The sequence below is a fragment of the Anolis carolinensis genome, chromosome 1 (genome assembly GCF_035594765.1).
Source record: "Anolis carolinensis isolate JA03-04 chromosome 1, rAnoCar3.1.pri, whole genome shotgun sequence".
NCBI classification, from domain to species: Eukaryota; Metazoa; Chordata; class Lepidosauria; order Squamata; family Dactyloidae; genus Anolis; species Anolis carolinensis.
Genome location: NC_085841.1, coordinates 51615587 through 51636420, shown reverse-complemented (window position 1 = coordinate 51636420; position 20834 = coordinate 51615587). Strand labels below are relative to the sequence as shown.

At 41.3% G+C, this 20834-nt stretch overlaps 1 protein-coding gene across 1 annotated transcript in view; it reads right to left on the bottom strand.

Annotated features, from left to right (window-relative positions):
• eif2ak2 (eukaryotic translation initiation factor 2 alpha kinase 2) overlaps positions 1-17758 on the bottom strand; it is a 55842-nt gene extending 38084 nt beyond the window's left edge. Inside the window, exons 1-4 of the mRNA XM_062974327.1 lie at positions 17356-17758; positions 11826-11938; positions 8437-8526; positions 6405-6531 (exon numbers count right to left, since the gene is read on the bottom strand). Coding sequence (XP_062830397.1) covers positions 6405-6531; positions 8437-8526; positions 11826-11938; positions 17356-17554 — 529 coding nt within the window. The 5' untranslated portion in view covers positions 17555-17758. The remainder of the gene's footprint in view (positions 1-6404; positions 6532-8436; positions 8527-11825; positions 11939-17355) is intronic.
• Positions 17759-20834: the final 3076 nt, after the last annotated feature.

Genomic DNA, 20834 nt, shown 5'->3' with positions numbered 1-20834 from the left:
CCATGCTGTTTAACATTTACATGGAATGATTGGGAGAGATCATCTGGAGTTCAGTGTCAATAATAATAATAATAATAATAATAATAATAATATAACTTTATTCTTGTATCCCACCACCATCTCCCTGAAGGGACTTGGAGCGGCTTACACATAGCACACAGTGTCAGAACAGAACATAAAATAAAACACAATTTAAAATACAGTTTAATATCACTATATGTTTTATTCAACTGTATTTTAAATTGTGTTTCATTTTATGTTCTGTTCTGAAACTGTGTGCTATGTGTAAGCCGCTCCGAGTCCCTTCAGGGAGATAGTGGTGGGATTTTAACAAGTTAAAATTTAATTCAAACAGCACTCATCAACCAATGGTGGTAGCCTACTGAGAACATGGTCAAGCTGTAAACAATTGGACAGGGAATAGAATAAGTGCAAAGCTATAACCCGCACTGATTCATGCGGAGGGGGGGGGGGGGGGGGTGCGGTCATGAAGATAAGTGTCAAATGTATGCGGATGATGCCCAACTCTATTACCCCTTCCCACAGAATGCCAAGGATGCCGCCCTTCCCCTAAACCAGTGCCCGTCATCAGTGATGGACTGGATGAGGACTAATAAGTTAAAATAAATCCAGACAAAACAGAGGTACTTCTGGTCAGTCGGAAGGCGGACCAGGGTGTAGAGTTACAGCCTGTGTTGGACGGGGTCGCACTCCCCCCTGAAGACACAGGTTCGCAATCTCTGGGTGATCCTGAATTCATAGCTGACCCTGGAACCCCAGGACTATCATGGCCAAGTCTGGCACTTCAAGGTATGGGCACAGCTGGCACACAAGTTTTAATTGGGCAAAGGCACCCCAGGTGTCAGCGGTGGCCAGGAGTGCCTTTGCACAATTAAAACTTGTGTGCCAGCTGTGCCCATACCTTGAGATGCCGGACTTGGCCATGATAGTCCACACCTTAATCACAACCCACCTGGACTACTGCAACACTGTCTATGTAGGGCTGCCTTTGAAGATAGTTTGGAAGCTGAAACTAGTTCTGATATCAGCAGCCATACAGCATAACTGGAGTGCAAGACAGGAGATTTTAAGGATTTAATCTGGTTATTGTGTGGATTGTGTTACGTCTTGTTTATTTAAGTTGCTTTTATAATTTTATTGAGTTCGTTTATGATTTGTTTAAATGTTACTTTCAGCATTGAATATTTGCCACCACTCTTTATTTTGTTGCAAGCTACCCTGAGTCCCTTCAAGGAGATAGGGTGGACTATAAATTAAGTTTTATTATTAAGACTACAACTTCTGCAATTCCATAGCAGTTGATGCCAGACTACATTCATTCTACAGTGTAGATTCATCCGTATGGGATTAGCCCCATAACTAATAGAAGGAAATTCAGTTAAGACAAATGCAAAATTCTACACCAGGGGTCCTCAAACTTTTAAAGCAGAGGGCCGGTCCACAATCCTTCAGACTGTTGAGGGGCCGAATTATCATTTGAAAAAAAAATACAAACAAATTCCTATTCATACTGCACATGTCTTATTTGTAGTGCAACAACAACAACAACAACAACAACAACGACGAAAAAACAATACAATATTTAAAAATGAAAACAATTTTAACCAACATAAACCTATTAGGATTTCAATGAAAAGTGTGGGCCTGCTACTGGCCAATGAGAGAGTCAGGTTAATTAGGATTGTTGTTGTTGTTGTGTGCCTTCAAGTCATGTCAGATTTTGGCCGAGCCTAAGTCTAAAATTAATTATTTATTTACTGCATTTATTTACTACATTTATATCCCGCCCTTCTCACCCCGAAGGGGACTCAGAGCAGCTGTATGTACATACAATATATTATATTATTAGCATAACACAATATTAGCATTATATATTACTATATTGAACTATACCACTATACTATTATATAATATGTAATACATAACATATAATTAATATTATTATTATATGGTATTACTATTAGTATTATATTGTATAACATAAGATTATTATCAATATTATATGTATATACAATATATTGTATTATTAAAACTGATATAACAATATTATATTATAAAACTGAGGGCGGGGGCCAGGTAAATGACCTTGGAGGGCCGCATCCGGCCCCCGGGCCTTAGTTTGGGGACCCCTGGTGATGAGTATTTGTGCAGGACATGCTTTTTCATTTTATACTAGGTAGTTAGTGACAGAATTCAGCTGCTTCCACCCCTTTTCATTCTCTATCAATGGAGACATCAAGGCCAATGGAATCCTCCTCGTGATTAGTCTTCAGAGGAATTCGCTGTCTCCTGTTGCAATATATTATATGGGACCCAAAAATAACTTTTAAAAATTGTAAGACTAAGTGAAAGTAGAGAATTACTATAGTTTGAAAGCACTTGAACTGCCATGGTTCAATGCTAGGGAAACCTGGGATTTGTAGTTTGACAATGTTGTTAGCCTTCTCTGCCAATTGGTGCTGGTATCTCAGCTAACTACAAATCTCAGGATTCCATAGCATTGAGCCACTGTTGTTAAACCAGATTCAAATTATATTAATTCTACAGCGTAGATGTACTGCTTGGCAACAGAGGGTTCCTTCTACAACAGTATTCAGAACAACAAGTCCATATGCTCACTTCTTTCAGCTCTTCATATGTGAGGATCATGACATTTTCATCATCCATGTGTTTGTCCCAAGCAAGAGCATGTTCAAAGTAGGAGTGATAAGCAACTGAAATGACATGCCAAAAGTATACATCAAAACTGAAAATGGAAAAGAAATGCCACAATGACAACAACGCAAGCATATGCACAAATTTCACATAGGATATCTGAAGTACAGAATTATTCATTCATGGCACTTTGCCCATGGGGTTGGAACCAGGCTATGATCCCATTGCATATATATGCAAAACTTTTTTACATACAAGTTTTAATGACTTTCAACAGCTTTACTAACAAACGTATATAGGATTGTACCCCAAGGAGTCAATTGCATGAGAATGAATAGGTGCCATTCACATCACACAATTATAACAGCATGATTCTGCTGTAGCTGTCCATAGCCAGAGGGCAAGACACATGACTATCACCAACACGCCTCTGCCCTCCTCCCCTGGAGAAGGGATGGATTGATAATGGACTTCTCCAAGTGCTATTTGCCTGTCTTGCATAATTATTTCTTGATAGATGATGTGGAGACTGTTTGAAGCTTTTTTGTCAGTATTGCCAGTATTACCTGTATTGCCAGTATTGCACCTCATCTCACTTTCATTTATCTACTCACATTGTACTTGGGCCACTTTACTGCAGAATTTCTGGCCACAGATTTGAGACAACATTTAGAGGATTACGTATATGCTTCCCACTGCATCTTAAAGGTGATATAGGCAAAGTTAATGGTTTTCCCCTGACATTAAGTCTAGTTGTGTCCAACTCTGGGGGTTGGTGCTCATCTCCATTTCTAAGTTGAAGTGCTGGCATTGTCCATAGACACCTCCTAAGTCATGTGGCCGGCATAACTGCATGGAGCGCCGTAACCTTCCTGCTGGAGCAGTACCTATTGATCTACTCACATTTGCAAACTGCTATGTTGGCAGAAGCTGTGGCTAACAGCAGGAGCTCACCACGCTCCCTGGATTTGAACTGCTGACCTTTCGGACAGCAAATTCAGCAGCTCAGTGGTTTAACCCACTGCACCACCAGGGCTCCTCAAACTGATATAAGAGAAGTTAATTACCGCAGTGGTTCTCTCTATTCCTGTGCCTTCAAGTAGATTCTTATTTAATGGCAACCGTATTCTAGGGTTTTCCTGGCAAGAGTTATTATTCAGAGGTTTGCCAGTCTTCCTCAGGCTGAGGGAATGTGACTTGCCTGAGAAAACAATAGTTTTCCATGGTAGAGGAGGGATGTAAATCCTGGTTTCTGGGAGTCCTAATCAAACATTACACCACAATCGCTTATGTAGACATAACTTTACATAAAATATTTCTGATCAATTACTCAAAATTATGAAAGATTCCAAAGATATGACATGTGCCAAATATCTGTTTGCAGGTTCACCATGGATACTGTTTTGAGTTCAAGATTATGATGATGGTGATGGTGTGTGCTTTCAAATTGTTTCAAGTTATATTCTTGACGATATTATGCTCAGAGGGGATCCTTGGTCTCCAGAATGTTATCACAGTACCAATATGATGGCAGTCCCTTAGATCATATGTGTCAAACTCAAGACCCACAGGCCAAATCCAGCCCGTCATGGCATTTTTCGTGACTCTCCAAAGTCTTGTATTCCTTGACAATAAACATCATGACTAGAGCTGATGGGAGTTGGGATACAGTAACATCTGGAAAGTGGCTGTTTGTTCTGTTTAGTTGGGAGAGTGGGCTTTGAATTTAGATACAAGGCTTGTGGATATGATGTTTGACTGTAAAATGTAATTTAGCCTTTCCCAATCCTTAGAATCACAAATCGTGTTGGATTGCAATTCTACTTAATCCCCAGTCTACATGGTAGATAATAGGCAGAGATGTCATTCAATAACACCTGGGGACCCGATTGGGTAAACACTAAAGAGCCCTGACCAATATGTAAAAGACATTGACCGTCTGTATTCACCCATTCTCTGTCCATAGATTCAATGGCCCTTTGAAGGCAACCATAAGGCTGATGTTGCACTTGATGAAAATGAGTTTGCCACGCCTGCCTTACATTAATTAAACCCTTTTTTCCATGAGGTACATGAGCAATTTCACCCTATAAATATCCCAACTGTCTCACTTCTGACTTACTAGGCTTGCTCAAATAATTCGATTTTCCCGTTACCCGTTATTAATTCGTTATTTTCGTTTGTTTTGAAGCAATATAGAACCTTGGTTGTCCACACGTCTGGATATCGCGGTTTCGAATCGCGAGAGGCCGTTTTTTCTTATTTCTTCGTTTTTTTCGTTAAGAAAAAAAGCTTTTGCAAATCACCCAAACTCCTTTCCTTTTGCCCCTCAGCCAATGGGAGGCTCAGCCAATGGGAGGGGGCGAGGGGGAAGGAGGCCGAGGAGGAGGAGGAAGACGGAGGGGGGGAATGGCCGCCGCCGCCGCCGCCGCCTCGCCTCAGCTCAGGCCTGGAGAGACCGAGAGGGGCCCGGCGGTGAGGAGGAAGAGGCCCGGGATGCGAGGGGGTGTGGGCCAGGCCCGTCCTCGGCTGCTCCCAGGGGCCCAGATTCGCACCCTCCCTCCCCCCAATACAGGTCTCCAGTCCATACCACGCTACATGAACTTGAATGGATACTGTGGTTGTGTTGTCGAAAGCTTTCATGGCCGGGATCACACTGTTGTGGTATGTATTCCGGGCTCTATGGCTATGTGCCAGAAGCATTCTCTCCTGACGTTTCACCCACATCTGTGGCAGACATAGAGGTTTTGACGTCTGTGCGAAGCTAGGCAAGTGGGGTTTATATATCTGTGGAAGGTCCAGGGTGGGAGAAAGAACTCTTGTCTGTGGGAGGCAAGTGTGAATGTTGCAATTGGTCACCTTGATTAGCATTGAATAGCCTTGCAGCTTCAAAGCCTGGCTGCTTCCTACCTGGGGGAATCCTTTGTTGGGAGGTATTAGCTGGCCCTGATTGTTTCCTGTCTGGAATTCCCATTTTCTGGGTGTTTCTGGGAAGGTAACGGCACTCCATGTAGTCATGCCGGCCACATGACCTTGGAGGTGTCTATGGACAACACTGGCTCTTGGGCTTAGAAATGGAGATGAGCACCAACCCCCAGAGTCAGACATGACTGAACTTAACGTCAAGGGATACCTTTACCTTTACCTACACACACACACACACACACACACACACACACACACACACACACAAGCAGGGACTATATATACACACAATATATATCACACACACACCAATTTAACAAAGTTTCAGCCACAAAAACAAAGTTTCTGAAGTAGAACAATGACTTTCACAGTAAAGACAACCCAATTTAACAGGAAATAAGACTTTCAAACCAGGAACAGATTTCTGCAATTATTAAAAAATGGTTTATTATAAAAGCTATGAAAATTTGCCAAAAATCAGAGGATAAGGGAAACGTTCCACATTTTGGTGAGCTATCAGTGTTAAATGTGTTCTACCACTGTACCAAGTTTGAAGAAGATCACTCAAAAAATGAGGGCGGGAGAGCCCCCTAAGTCCCCCCCCCTTCGGGCTGTTTTTGGGCCACCGCGCATGCGCGTCCGCCATTAACGAATTAATTTAGAAAACAACGAATTTTTGTTAATTTCGAAAAATTTTGGGGGCCAAATTCGTTATTAGCAACAAAAACGAAAAACTGCCCCCTCTAGTTTTGAAACGAGTTTAGAATCAAATTTTTCATGGATCGATCAAGCCTATGACTTACCTTCACCATTCATGAATTTTTGAAAGAATTCATCCCAGGAACTGTTACTGGGGAGCAAAGGATTTTTGTTTTGAAAATGATAATAGGAGACAGCTGTGTCTTTAGGATTTCGAAATATCACAAGTATCTATTTAAACAAAAATAAAATACATTTTAGACTCTTGATTTCAGCAGCTATTGGCATCTAATAACATGAACAGTTTCTGTATGGAATTATTGACAACTTTACAGATTTTGATCCAGGCTAAACACTTACAGGTTTTTACCTTTGCCTCTAAACTAATGTTGTCATTAACTCTCATCCTACCTGCCCTATATAGTCCTGCATATGGGCAATCCCCAAGTTATGAATAGGATAGGTTCTGTAGATTTGTTCTTAAATTGAATTTGAATGTAAGTTGGAAAGGGTACCCCCACCCACCCCCCCCCCCACCCCACACACACACAAGCTTTGAATAGCATAGGGAAGGTTTAACATCACTGTGGTGTTTGTTTTGCTGACTATGACCCCTCTTCACTTCTGATCCTGTAAAATTTGGATTTTGGCTTGTCGTGGAAACAAGGACTGATGATAAAGCTTCAGTGAAGAAGTCCCTTTTCCCCTAGATAACTCTTTCAGGAGTGAATTTCACTTCCGATGGGTAGATTTCTCTCACTTCCTGTTGTCTCATCGCCGTTCTTAACTATGAATCATTTGTAATTCAAGTGTTTGTAACTCAGGAACTGCCTGTAATTCTAAATATTTCAGTCAAAAAAACCCAGCGCCCAAACAGCCCAAGTTAACGTATCTATGGGTCAATGTGAGTGCTGTACCTTAACTTTTATTGAAAAAGGAACCATCCCCCCCTCGGAACAGAGTGGCAACAGGGAAGTGCTTTGTTCCTCCTGGGAGAATCCAAAAGAAGCACAAACCCCTCTAGTCTCTCCACCATCACACCTCTTCTGACTTTTGTCAAAATTTGGGTGGGAAAATGGTGGTGGTGGCCAGGGGAAAATGGCTCCCTTAGGCAATACTGATGTTTTCACCTCTCTGTATCTGCATGTCACATCACAGGGGTGAGAAAGAAATACAGTAAAAGACAAAAAAAATTAAGTGGAGTAAATTTCCACTTCTGCCTCAGGCCCTAGTCTAAGAGGAGACATGACAGACATGGTGAAATATTTGAAAGTATGTCACATTGAGGAGGGGGCAAGCTTGTTTTCAGCTGCTCCAGAGACAATAAAACAAGTCACATGCACCGCTTGAATGAGGTGCCTCGGCACGTCCTGGCAGTGCTCGCGCAGGGGACGTGGGGACCTGTCGGCCTGCGCCCCACTCTTTCGCGGCTTCCCTACTCCTCATTACATGGGAGGAAGTCTGTTTTCGGTAACATGACCCATCTTTCCTAATGTAAAGATAAGGAACCTGCCATTGACCTCCACTGCCACTTTTTGGCAGCAGCGACAGTTCAACCACAGAGTTGCCTTAGAAGTAGTTCTCCAGGCTCCACAGCTGAAGAAGAAAGCCCGTCACACCACTGAAAATAAGGTAAGTGTGAAGTTCCTCCTAATGTTCAGATGGAATTGTTGATACTACAATAGACTCAAATTGCAGTAATAAACAATTTCACCTAAACATTAGGAAGAACTTCCTGATGGTAAGAGCTGTTCAGCAGTGGGAATAAGCTGCCTTGGAGTCCAGTGGAATCTCCTTCTCTGGAGGCTTTTAAACAGAGGATGGATGGTCAGCTGTGAGGGGTGCTTTGACTGTGCTTTTCCTGCATGGCAGGAGGTTGGACTGGATGCCTCTTACTAACTGCAAAGAAGAGGAAGGAAGCAAAGGAGCATTATATGATGGGATTTGGTTCATGCAGCAAGGCTGTAGAAGGTGTCCTTCTGAGAGAAACAACAACACTTCTGACTCCAGTTATGCGGATAATCCCATACTCATATTGTGAGGTCTATAGTAATCAATTATTTAGTATTTACTTCCTGAAACATTACCCAGCAATTCTGCAAGATAATGATATCAGGAGTGAAAATAGTCACTTACCTTCACTTTATTCTCAAAAAATGATTTAGGGATGTTATCGTAATGGAGATGTGTTGTAAATACCCGCGGAGAAGGCCACTCATTTATATCCTAGAGTAAAAGTTAAATATAATCACTAGCAAGTACAGTAGAGTCTCACTTATCCAACACTCGCTTATCCAACGTTCTGGATTATCCAATGCATTTTTGTAGTCAATGTTTTCAATACATCGTGATATTTTGGTACTACATTCGTAAATACAGTAATTACTAAATAGCATTACTGTGTATTGAACTATTTTTTCTGTCGAATTTGTTGTATAACATGATGTTTTGGTGCTTAATTTGTAAAATCATAACCTAATTTGATGTTTAATAGGCTTTTCCTTAATCTCTCCTTATTATCCAACATATTCGCTTATCCAACGTTCTGCCGGCCCGTTTATGTTGGATAAGCAAGACTCTACTGTAAATGGTTTTCTTTGCGCATATGGAAAGACACAAGTGGACCTCCATTTCTAGCAAGTGTGGAATACAGTATTATTGTATGGAGCCAGGTATCCTAACACACTTCCTTAGATAGGGAAATAGTGAAGTAGGGCCTGGAAAGCAATAGACAACATTTGTAACTATGTGTGACATCTATGTAAATAGAAATTGGGAAGTTGCTGGTTAATACCACTCACCATGCTTGAGATACAAAGAACTGCCTTGTTATTCATTATAGAAGGTGAAAATGTTACGCTGAGGTTGCTATAAAACTGGAGATATGAAGTAGTGAACTTGGGGTATCTGGCTCCTTAGTACTAAATATATATTCTAACATTGACCTCTATGGAGTTCACTTCTTGATGCTAGGTTTATGGAAAGGCAGAAGCTATAGTTATTTTTATGCCCAAAATACTCTGCATATGCTCAGAAGCATGAAATTTTTTTTTTAATCTGAACTCTACTTTCTTGATTTACCAGCTACTTACGACTACATGGAATTACAATGGGTATTCCCTATCGACAAATTCTACCATCCACATATTGAAAATGCTTCTTTTAAACCCAAACCAAGACTTGATTTTGCCATTTTATATAAGAGACACTATTTCACTATACTATTGTATGACTTGGGCATGCATACATACAGTCCACTGTATGTTCTCTAACCTGAATGAACATATCATTTCTAATCAACTTTTCCAGTCCAGACAAACAGCTTGCAGTCCAGGCTGAACATATTTTATCCATAATCCCAAATCCAAAATACCTCAACAGCTGCCCTGAGTCCCCTTTTGGGTGAGAAGGGCGGGATACAAATGTTGCAATAAATAAAAATAAATAATAAAATTGTCCATGTGGGTGGCTGAGATAGTGATATCTTTGCTTCCTGGTGGTTCAGTGCACACAAACTTTGTGTTATGCACAAAATTACTCAAAATATAATGTTAAATTACTTTCAGGCTATGTGTATAAGGCTTTTATGAAAACAATGTTTACATGTGGGTCCCATGTCCAAGATATAGACATATATTCCAGGGTTTGAAAAAAAAATCCAAAACAATCCTAGCCTCAATTATTCCAGATAAAGAATGTTCAACCTGTATTTAAAGGATGAATCAACAAGATACATTTTGACACAGATGGATAGGTGGCAGTGAACAGAAGGGAAATGCAGATCTGTGACAAAACCCAAATGCTTGGATTGTTGGACCCCATGCTATAGAAACCTGACTCCAATCTAGCATTTCCAAATTCATAGCAGTACAACTCTCACAATCCCCTATTATAAATCAGACTCTAAGATTTGTAATCCAGTGCTTTACAAAACTTTTTTTTTCGTGTCAGGAGCAACTTGAGTTGCTTCTGGTGTGAGAGAATTGGCCGTCTGCAAGGACGTTGCCCGGGGGACGCCTGGATGTTTTGATGCTTTTACCATCCTTGTGGGAGGCTTCTCTCATGTCCCCGCATGGAGCTGGAGCTGATGTTTTTACCATCCTTGTGGGAGGCTTCTCTCATGTCCCCGCATGGAGCTGGAGCTGATAGAGGGAGCTCATCCATTCTCTCCCCGGGTGAGATTCAAACCTGGCAGCCTTCAGGTCAGCAACCCAACCTTCAAGTCACAAGGCTTTAATCCCCTAGGCCACTGGGGGCTGAATAAATGGCCAGTTTAAAAAACTAAATTCTTAACTAAAATTAGCCACTAGGGGGCAACCCAGACAACTAAATATGCCATTCTATGAAAAACCCTTGGTTTTTTTTAAAAAATAATAATTTATATTAGTCAACACTAACAATGAATTAAATACTAGGATAAAGGTAAAGGTTTTCCCCTGACATTAAGTCCAGTTGTGTCCAACTCTGGGGGTTGGTGCTCATCTCCATTTCTAAGCAGAAGAGCCAGCGTTCTCCGTACACAGCTCCTAGGTCATGTGGCTGGCATGACTGCATGGAGTGCCGTAACCTTCCCGCCGGAGCAGTACCTATTGATCTACTCACATTTGCATGTTTTCGAACTGCTAGGTTGGCAGAAGCTGGGGCAAATAGCTAAAGCTTACCCCAGTCCCCAGATTCGAACCGGTGACTTTTCGGTCAGCAAGTTCAGCAGCTCAGCGATTTAACCCACTGCACCACCGGTGACTCCTGAATTAAATACTGCCTTCACAATATTAATGACACATTTCTGATTATCAACATTAAAGTAGGTAATCTGGATTTTATATGGCAGTATAGAAGTGGCCTTAGAGAGGTCTTGTCTCTATACATCTTCAGATCCTTTTATTTTGACTGGAGAAAGTTGACCACAGAATCACACTGGGGGCTCTTTTACACTATACTAAAATTCATGAGAACGCAGGTTAAAATAACCTGCTTCCTCCTGAATTAGATTCCCCACCCCCTCTCATAACCCCGAGATTTCCCTCAACGGGTGGCTAGATGGCATCCTGATGGCTATACACCTGTGCCCAATTCCTCCCTCAGAACTTACCCCAGGGGCCTGCTAGTAGTGCTGGCTTCCCCGGAGAGTCCTCCTTACTCTTGGAAATGATGCATCAGGGCCTGTCTGGAAGGGCTCTGGAGGAATTAAGCCTCATGTACACTGCCATATAATGCAGTTTTATAATGCCCTTTAACTGCATTGAACTGCATTATATGGCAGTGTAGACTCATATAATGCAGTTTCATAATACAGTTATGCATTAGAGATCCCTAGAGATTTTTTAAAAAATAACATCTGTGAATAATCACATCCACAAAGTCAAAACTGCAAATGTGGAGGAACTGTACAAATATGCATTGGATAATATAACAAATGCAACTGTAATGTTATTAATCACACAATTGTTATAAATTATGACACATTGTCAACAGAAGTCATGTACACACTGACTTTCCTAAAATGACTTTGAGTTCATGCTGACCTTAATTTTTTCTGAACGTCCAAACTCAAGCAGTTGAAAGTTATTAGGGGGTGAAACATCCTTGTAAATTTCAGCCACCATACTGTTTAGAATATATACTGACCAATTTGTACCTGCAACATAAAAGCAAATGAGTTCCATATGGCTTCCAAAACATAAGTCACGCAGAGACAAGAATACAGTCAGTGTGCCAACCTCTGTGCTAAAATAACTAGGCTTGAATAATTTTAACAACCATTTAGCATTCTTAAAATGAGCAAAGAACTATCTTGGGATAGTTTTCTACCTCCTCATACTTTATGTATCTGAATTTTCCTCCTTGGATGAGGCAAATCACTGTTTGCCATTTTATCCTATTCCAGGATTGCAAATGTTGATGGATGAAATGACAAACTCTTCAAGCAAAAACCACTGGGCTGCATTTATAGTAGAGAAGAAGAGAAGGAAGTGAAAGAGGATATGATTCTGAGGCCACTTTTCTTGGCTCATTCATTTGGCTTTATGCTTGAACTCTCTCTGATGCTCTGAAATGAACTGCATTTGTTTGAACTGGAGGTACTGTTTGCATAAGAGGAGCTACTGTTTGTATAGGAGCCAATGTAAAAAAAACAGTACTGATTAAAACAGATGTCAGAAAAGATTACATTGCAGGAAAAAAAGATTCCATCTAAACATTAGGAAGAACTTCCTGATAGTAAGAGCTCTTTGCCACAGCGGAACATGCTACCTAAGAGTGTGCTGGAGTCTCTTCCTCTGGAAGTTTTTAAGCAGAGACTGGATGGCCATCGATCAGGGGAGCTTTGATTGTGTGTTCCCTCCTAGCAGGATGGGGTTGGACTGGATGACCCTTGTGATCTTGTTCAACTCTACGATTTTATGAGTCTATAGAAAGATGGTTTTCCTAAAATTAAACTTCTGAAGTCTTTACTACTGGAATACTTGGATAAGGTCAGCCAAAGAAGCACAAAAGGCATGCCGTTTTTCAAAGATCACCTCATCAAATGCTGCAAAAGCATTCTTTCACTTTTCCTTATCAGCCGGCCTTGGAAAATACCACCCACATATCTGTACCTCCAACTCTGTGAAGCATGACAAGGTGCATGTGACCTTGAAGTTATTTGCCACTGAGTTCAGCCCCCAAAGTGAACTTTTCTCATCTCTAGTTGACCCATAGCTCTCATAGTCAAAGAGCAATCCAGTGCCAAAGGAGGTGGAGAAAATGCAGACCTAAAGCTGCAAGAGATCAAAATATCATTTGGGGGGGGAGGGGGAGCTAGAGTTGACATTAAAGGTGGATCCAGTTTAGTCATTATTTAATTTCAGCATAAGTGTTGCTTGTTAACTGGATGTACAACAAGCAACATCTATTGAAATCATTTCTTGTAATAAAGTATTAAAGACACAGAAGCTGTTTTCAATCTGATAACTCTAACCATTGGATGGGGCAGCTATGATACATAATGAAAAACCAAAATGTATAGTCCACACACTGCCTTGCCAGAGAAAGAAGATATGTGCCAATAATATGTGCAGGTGAACAATAAAGAACAAATAATTTATTCTTCTTATATCCAGAACATATGTACAGTGTGATCAGTTGCACCAACTCACATAATGTCCTTTCATGAGAGATTTAAAATAGTATTTCCTTTGTCCATGAGAATAAATTCCTTCCAGCAGCTCATGAAGCAAGAGTACTCTTCAAACGCTGTGTCTCTCTCTCTGCTTCTTTCTTCAGAATTCACTGTGCACGGGCTTAGACCACACATTTTGATTTTTCATTACATCACAGATTATGGGCCCAGTCTCATGCCTCAGTGCCACATATGTTTTGTGCCAGTGCCACTGCTAGAGTCATTTTGAAAGGACTGTAATTAAATATTTCTTAAAGCTTTGTTTTTACAGAATCTGGGAAGATGGAGGCAAATCTTGCTGCTTTCCCAATGGCAAGGTTGAATGCTAGTAACGACTCCATTTGGAAATTAAGAATGGAGAATTATCTGAAAAGGGAATCCTTGTGGGAGTGTGCAATGACTCCAGTCCAGGGGGAAGCTTCAGAAGAACAACACAGAGCCAATGAGAGAGCCAGATTAATCCTCATCCTAAGCGTGTATGATAAGGGGCCAGATAAGGGGCCCGGGCTGTGGTGCAGGTGGGAGAGCAAGCCAGCTGCAATTAACTGCAATGAATCACTCTGACCAGGAGGTCATGAGTTCGAGGCCCGCTCGGAGCCTATGTTTGTCTTGTCTTTGTTCTATGTTAAAAGGCATTGAATGTTTGCCTATATGTGTAATGTGATCCACCCTGAGTCCCCTTCAGGGTGAGAAGGGCGGAATATAAATGCTGTAAATAAATAAATAAGCAGCCTGTCTATTGCCCATAAGATTTGGGTAAGGCTACAAGAGGTCCATGCTTCAGATTCAGCAGTGACAGTGGCTGTCCTTGCCAGGAGATTGTACTGGAAGTGTTTGCAATAGAGTGAAAGCCTGAGGGAACATTTGCAAATTCTGCAGGGCTTATTTTTGCAGCTGGGAGAAAGAGGTTTCTGCCTCTCTGAGGAGAACAAATGTTTTATTGTTTTGTTCTCAATGGACAAATCTTTCGATTTCATCATTAATTCACTTGAATTGCTTCCACTCGTCGTCATCTCACTCGTTCAGTCGTTTTCGACTCTTCGAGACCTCATGGACCAGTCCATGCCACAGCTCCCTGTCGGCCATCACCGCCTCCAGTTCCTTCAAGGTCAAATCAGTCACTTGTATACGCAGCATACCTGTGCAAGATTAACAGCCAACTGGGAGAGGAGAAAGGATTGTGGAATGGATTCCCAGGGGAGGCGATCAACAGGAGCAGTTGTAGCAGTGACAGTTGTAGAGTCTGCATGGTTAAGAGATGCTTCAACTTCGGTTCTCCTAAACACCTCAAGAGAAACTGTCCTGAGCAACAAGAAAAGAAGGTAAACCAGAGGAGGGGTTCATCGCATGCCAAGGTAGTGCAGTCCCAAGGACGTTCAGAGAGTAAAGACATTTTCTATATTGACTCTGGGTGCTCTCAGCATATTGTTAATGATAGAGAGCAAATTTCCAATCGTACTAAACCGAAGTGTGCAAAAGTGTCCCTTGCAGATGGTAAGAGTTATCATGTTGAGGGGCAAGGGGAGGTTTATGTTAAGTATTTGGGCAGAACATTGAAAACTGTGTTGTTAATTCTAGAAATAGAATACATAAACAGAAAATTGCCCCACCTTTATGGGCTTAAATGGGCCAATTAGATATGCATGCAGCCATTGAAAGGGTTTCTCTGAGTTCCTTAAACAAATTCTTGCAAATTGGTGCTGACTGGGCTTTTGTCTTCTTGCAAATGTTGCAGTCTAGAAATTTCTTACAGTCCTTTACATTCACACCTTCACCAAATTCCTGCATTTTACACATACTCTAAAACTCAGATATTCAAATGCCCTGTGCAAATAATGTATGCAAAGGGGAGTGTTTTTGCTAACCATGTTAACCTCACATTGATTGCTCTTTGACAGTTTGAAGAGGGAAGCAGATAGAGAGAGGCAGAGTTTGAAGTGTGCTCTTGCTTCATGAGGTGCTGGAAGGAAAGTATCCACATGGGAAAAAAAGAAAGGCTATTTTAAATCTCTCATGAAAGGACATTATGTGAGTTGGTGCAACTGATCACATTGTACATATGTTGTTCTGGGTTTAAGAAGAATAAACCATTTGTTCTTTATTGTTCACCTGTGTGGCACATATCTTCTTTATTAGGCAAGGCATGCATGGACTACACATTTTGATTTTTCATTACTCTGCCCTAAACTACATTCCCTAGAATTCTGCAGGAGCAAACCGGTTCAGAGGGAAATGAGGACCTATGCTTTAGAGTTCTAATGTGAGCTTGTCCTTAGTAGTAGTAGTAGTAGTAGTAGTAGTAGTAATAATAATAATAATCAGTACAAGAAAACCGCACTACAAACTAGAGCTGACAGCTGGCACAAAAAAACATTGCATGGAAAGTTCCTTGACAAAATTGAAGGAAAAGCTGACAAGGAGAAGACCTGGCTATGGCTCACAAATGAGACACTGAAGAAGGAGACAGAAGGCCTGATCCTTGCAGCCCAAGAGCAAGCCATCAGAACAAATGCAATTAAGGCCAAGATCGAAAAATCAGCTGATGACCCAAAATACAGACTGTGCAAGGAAGCTGACGAAACCATTGATCATCTCCTCAGTTGCTGTAAGAAAATCTCACAGACAGACTACAAACAGAGGCACAACTATGTGGCCCAAATGATTCATTGGAACTTATGACTCAAGTACCACCACCCAGCAGCAAAGAATTGGTGGGATCACAAACCTGCAAAGGTAATGGAAAATGAACACACAAAGATACTGTGGGACTTTCGAATCCAGACTGACAAAGTTCTGGAAAGCAACACATCAGACATCACAGTTGTGGAAAAGAAAAAGATTTGGATCATTGATGTTGCCATCCCAGGTGACAGTCGCATTGACGAAAAACAACAGGAAAAATTCAGCCACTATCAGGACCTCAAGATTGAACGTCAAAGACTCTGGCAGAAACCAGTACAGGTGGTCCCAGGTTCTGCACACATCATCCGAAAATACATCACACAGTCCTAAATACTTGGGAAGTGTTCGACTTGTGATTTTGTGATACGAAATCCAGCATATCTATCTTGCTTGCTGTGTCATACAACGTTGTTGTGTCAATAATAATAATAATAATAATTTTTTATTTCTAGACTGCCCTCTCTCCCCAGAGGGACTCAGGGCGGTTAACATACATATAAACGGCAAACATTCACTGCCACAACTACTTCACTTAATATCAGTAGAATAAAATGATGATAACAAGTAACAGAAAGCAACATTGTACAGTTATCTCTCTTCATTTGTGAGTTTCGCATTTGTGAATCTGATTACCGTATTTCACAATGTAATAGTTGCATGTTTTTATCCCGTTTTGGATTTAAAAGCGGGGAGATGCAATGATTATTCAGTGAAAAAAATTGCAGCAATGGGGCCTCACTTGGCCAGTAGTCGAGTGAAACCCCATAGACTTGAACGGGAAGTTGCACCCAAGGCAAGTGAACTAAGAGTGTGCCACTGCCTATTATGCAGGGAATACTTACATTCCCTTTTTGCCACCCTGAAAATGAGGGTGCGACTATGATGCAAAGGCAACTGTTATGTGATGATATACAGGAATTTGTATATTAGATTAATATGTTCTTTCTAGGAATCTCTAGGTCCTCCAGCGTGACTATATGACAACTTTGGCCACAGAGTTGTGCTGGAGGAAGAAGAAATTTCTAGAGAGATGTTCTCTCAGTTAAAAAAATAATCTGTTTTTTACTTCTGTTTTTCCACCTTTGCACCCCTAGGCCCAGAAAATGTAAAAGACTGACTGTACTTCCAACTGACCAGGAAAGAGATGGCCAGGTCAGGTAAGAATTGATATCAAATCTTTTCTCCTTTTAATTTCTTCTCAAAATAATACTCACCACATTTAGGATAAGCCGCTATCAAGACATCATCCTTTCTGGTTTCCATGGTCTCAAGAGCTTCAAAAAGCTCAGCATTACAAAGGCGACTAGGATACAGTACACCTCTGAAAGAAAATAGCAGCTCATCCTTGTTATCTTTTTCACCATCTAAGAAATTCTCTACGAATTTCACAAAGCCACTTGTTTCCTTTGCCATCCTTTCTTCTTGCTGGTGCCTTATCCAGATCCCTTCTAAAGAACAGATTCAGTTCGGTGCACGCTCTTTGTTGCTCAGCAAATAATATTTCAGAGAAGAACAAAGTCCGGAATTGCACAAGCTCACACCCTGGATTCCAGTTCAGACGCGCTTTTAAGACTATCTGGCTTTATTCCCTTCTATAGCAAAGTATTGCTTAATTTTTTGCTGGCTGAATAACGTTATTTTTGGGGGAGGAGATATTATTCCTGAAACAGGACTGGAACACAAGGGGCTCCAGAGGGTGAAGTGAATAGGCTAACTGAAACCAAGTGGATGAATTAAAGAGAGATCTGCCCCTTTAAGAAATGACAGACACTTTCCTCCCTTTGGCACTGTTAGGCAGTTCTGTAGCATGATCTTTGTAACCTAAGTCTGTGAAGTCTTATTTATTCCACTGATGTCTCAAAAAGACCCCCCCCCCCCCAATTGAAAATTATGAATTTTACCCTGATGGTCCCTTTGTGGGAAATTCAAATTGTTAATAGGGAACCCCAAGCCTCGAAGACAGAAGAACTGAGGAACCAGGGAATATCTACAGCAGCTACCAGCGCCAAAGAATACATTGTCTCCAGACCCCTTTTATGAAATACAAATAACCCCTTTAATAAACAGACACTCTGGTGCCCTTTTGCCCCCATGATTGTGTCAATGTAGCTTTCTTTGTCTCTTTTTCCTGTCTCTTTCTTTGCTCCAAACTGCCTGCTTAGGCTACCGTGCAGCCATCCTAGCCCCAAATGAAATCCTGCCCACTCCTCTTTCCCCATTCCCAGTATTCATGAAGGCCCTGGTATCTGCCACAAATGGTCCCCGTATTCACGTGTCAAACAGTACCCATTTGTGTGTGTGTGTGTGAGAGAGTGTGCATTTCTTATGTTTTTATGATTATATAAATACTTTTGAAGCCATGGAGCCACCACGAAGACCCTGGGCTTCCTCTTATGCATTCCTGGTCTTCAATTTAACAAAGGACTCAAGCACTCATCATCTTCGGCCAGCATGAACAAGCTACAAATGGACAATGGGCCCTGAATTGGGCTAACCTTCTTTTGTGTGGCTACCTGGCCAAAAAGGGACTCATTATCCTATGGCACCCACCTTGAACTTGGGAGGCTCTGACACTGTTCTCCCTGAACACCATTTCCCCTTTCCCAGGGACAGATCACTTAATCCCATCATTCTGGACAATATACTGACTGTTTATCTCTGGCTATCATCCTTTCTGGTCAAACCAAATAAAGTACCTCAGTAGCTTTTGCTTCAACTGGTGAGATTTCTTCAATTGGGAACTTTGGGCTCTAGCTTTTTATCTTGCCAGGCATGGACCCTACAAGCTTGGCGCCGGATCTCATTATCCACTAGTCGAGTCTCAGTATCCGTGTACTGGGTTTCACTATCCACGGTCCGGATCTCACTATCTGTGAACTGCTTTAAATTGCTTGATATCACCAGAATTTAATCAAAAGAATTTAAAATACAGTTTAGATATGCAAGAAGATTAGCCTTCCTAAAGCATAAAATGGTTCTGTAATTGGCATTTCATCTAAATTGTTTTTAAAATCCATTTATATTGTGTTCTAAAATTCAGCACACCTCCCTGGGGATTTTATTTAGCTTTGTTGTATAAAATAAGATTAATCTTGCCTTAGGAGTTATAAGACTGTATTGCTGTATGAGATGCAATCCATATATCAGTAAATTCTTTAACTGTTGTAACCTCGTTGTCAAAAGTGTAAACAATGACGAGACCTTTGCAATACAACCCTACATGCCTATTCAGAGATAAATGCTCTGATTTCAACAGGATTTATTCTTTGGTGAGAGGATAAAGGAGTGCAGCCCTGGATGGCAAGAACATCCGGAATTCCCCAGGGATGGTTCAGGACCTACTTATCTTCGCAATCGCCTCCTCCCCTACCAACCTATGTGGGCCTTAAGATCTGTCGGGAAGGCCCTTCTCTTGCTTCTGCCTTCATCTCAAGCTCGACTGGTGGGGACGAGGGAGAGGGCCTTCTCGGTGGTGGCCCCTCGGCTCTGGAACTCTCTACAGATCAGACTAGCACCTGCCCTGTCCACCTTTGGAAAGCCTAAAGACGTGGATGTTCCAATGTGCTTTTGAGTAAGCAGTCCCACCAGATACTCAGCCCGCTTTCATCTCATTGTTGGTTATTGCACTTTATCACTGTTCTTTACCCTTCATGGTTTTAGTTTTTACTGAGATTGCTCCTCCACCCCTTATACCTCCTAGGAACCCTATTCAGAGTTCTAAAAATTTTTACCCTCTAAATGTTTAGTTGTTATTGTCCTGGTTTTAATCCTGTTGATGTGTTTTATTGCTTTATGTAGTTATAATGCTTTTAATTGATCTATGTTTTAACTTGTGTTGTTGGGTTTGTCCCCATGTGAGCCACCCCGAGTCCCTTCGGGGAGATGGAGGCGGGATACAAAAATAAAGTTATTATATTATATTATTATTCATTGTCTGGCTATTCTGGGTCTTGTCATGCTAAATATAACTTAACTAAACTCTACCATCTAGTCCAACCAGATTAGCAATAAGCAATAAGATGATCTGCAAGCACTTTCCTGATAACAAAGAAAAGCTCAGAAAATGCACAACACCCCCATTCCTGTTAACATCTTGTCAGGTGCCATATCCACACTCAGGAGAAAGTAAAACAGAAGAAGACAGTTGCTTCATAATAAACATTCTGTGTAAGGTAGTCCTGAGATTACATAATTCTAAGGACCCTGTCTGAGGAATTTCCTAGAACATCCAGAATAGACCAGATCCTGGACAAAGGTGGTAATCAAGATCCATTGTGTCTGTGTATGGAACAAGTGGTTTCCTCTGCAAGGTCAAGCAATACTTGCTTCAATCAAACTGACAGCAGAAATGGGAACTCAAAGTGTAAACATATCTTGGATCCCTTTATTTGACAATCAAAACTTGAATAAAGACCATCACCTTTGTCTCAAGGCTCCTCACTGTCATCTTTCCCAGGAAACTTCATCATCATCCAATATCAGAATGATTAAACCAATCAGTGACTCATTGACATCTCCCAATATGGACATGGACTTTCTGGGTGTCACCTCCTCCCAGGAGAACCGCCCCTCAACAGCTGATTGGTCCTCCTCCGGCCAACCCCCCTCCATCTTCTCCCCTCCGCCAGGGAATCCCTGCCTGGAAGTGGCAACAATATCGGAACACCAGCCAGTTAGGGTACAGATCCAAAAA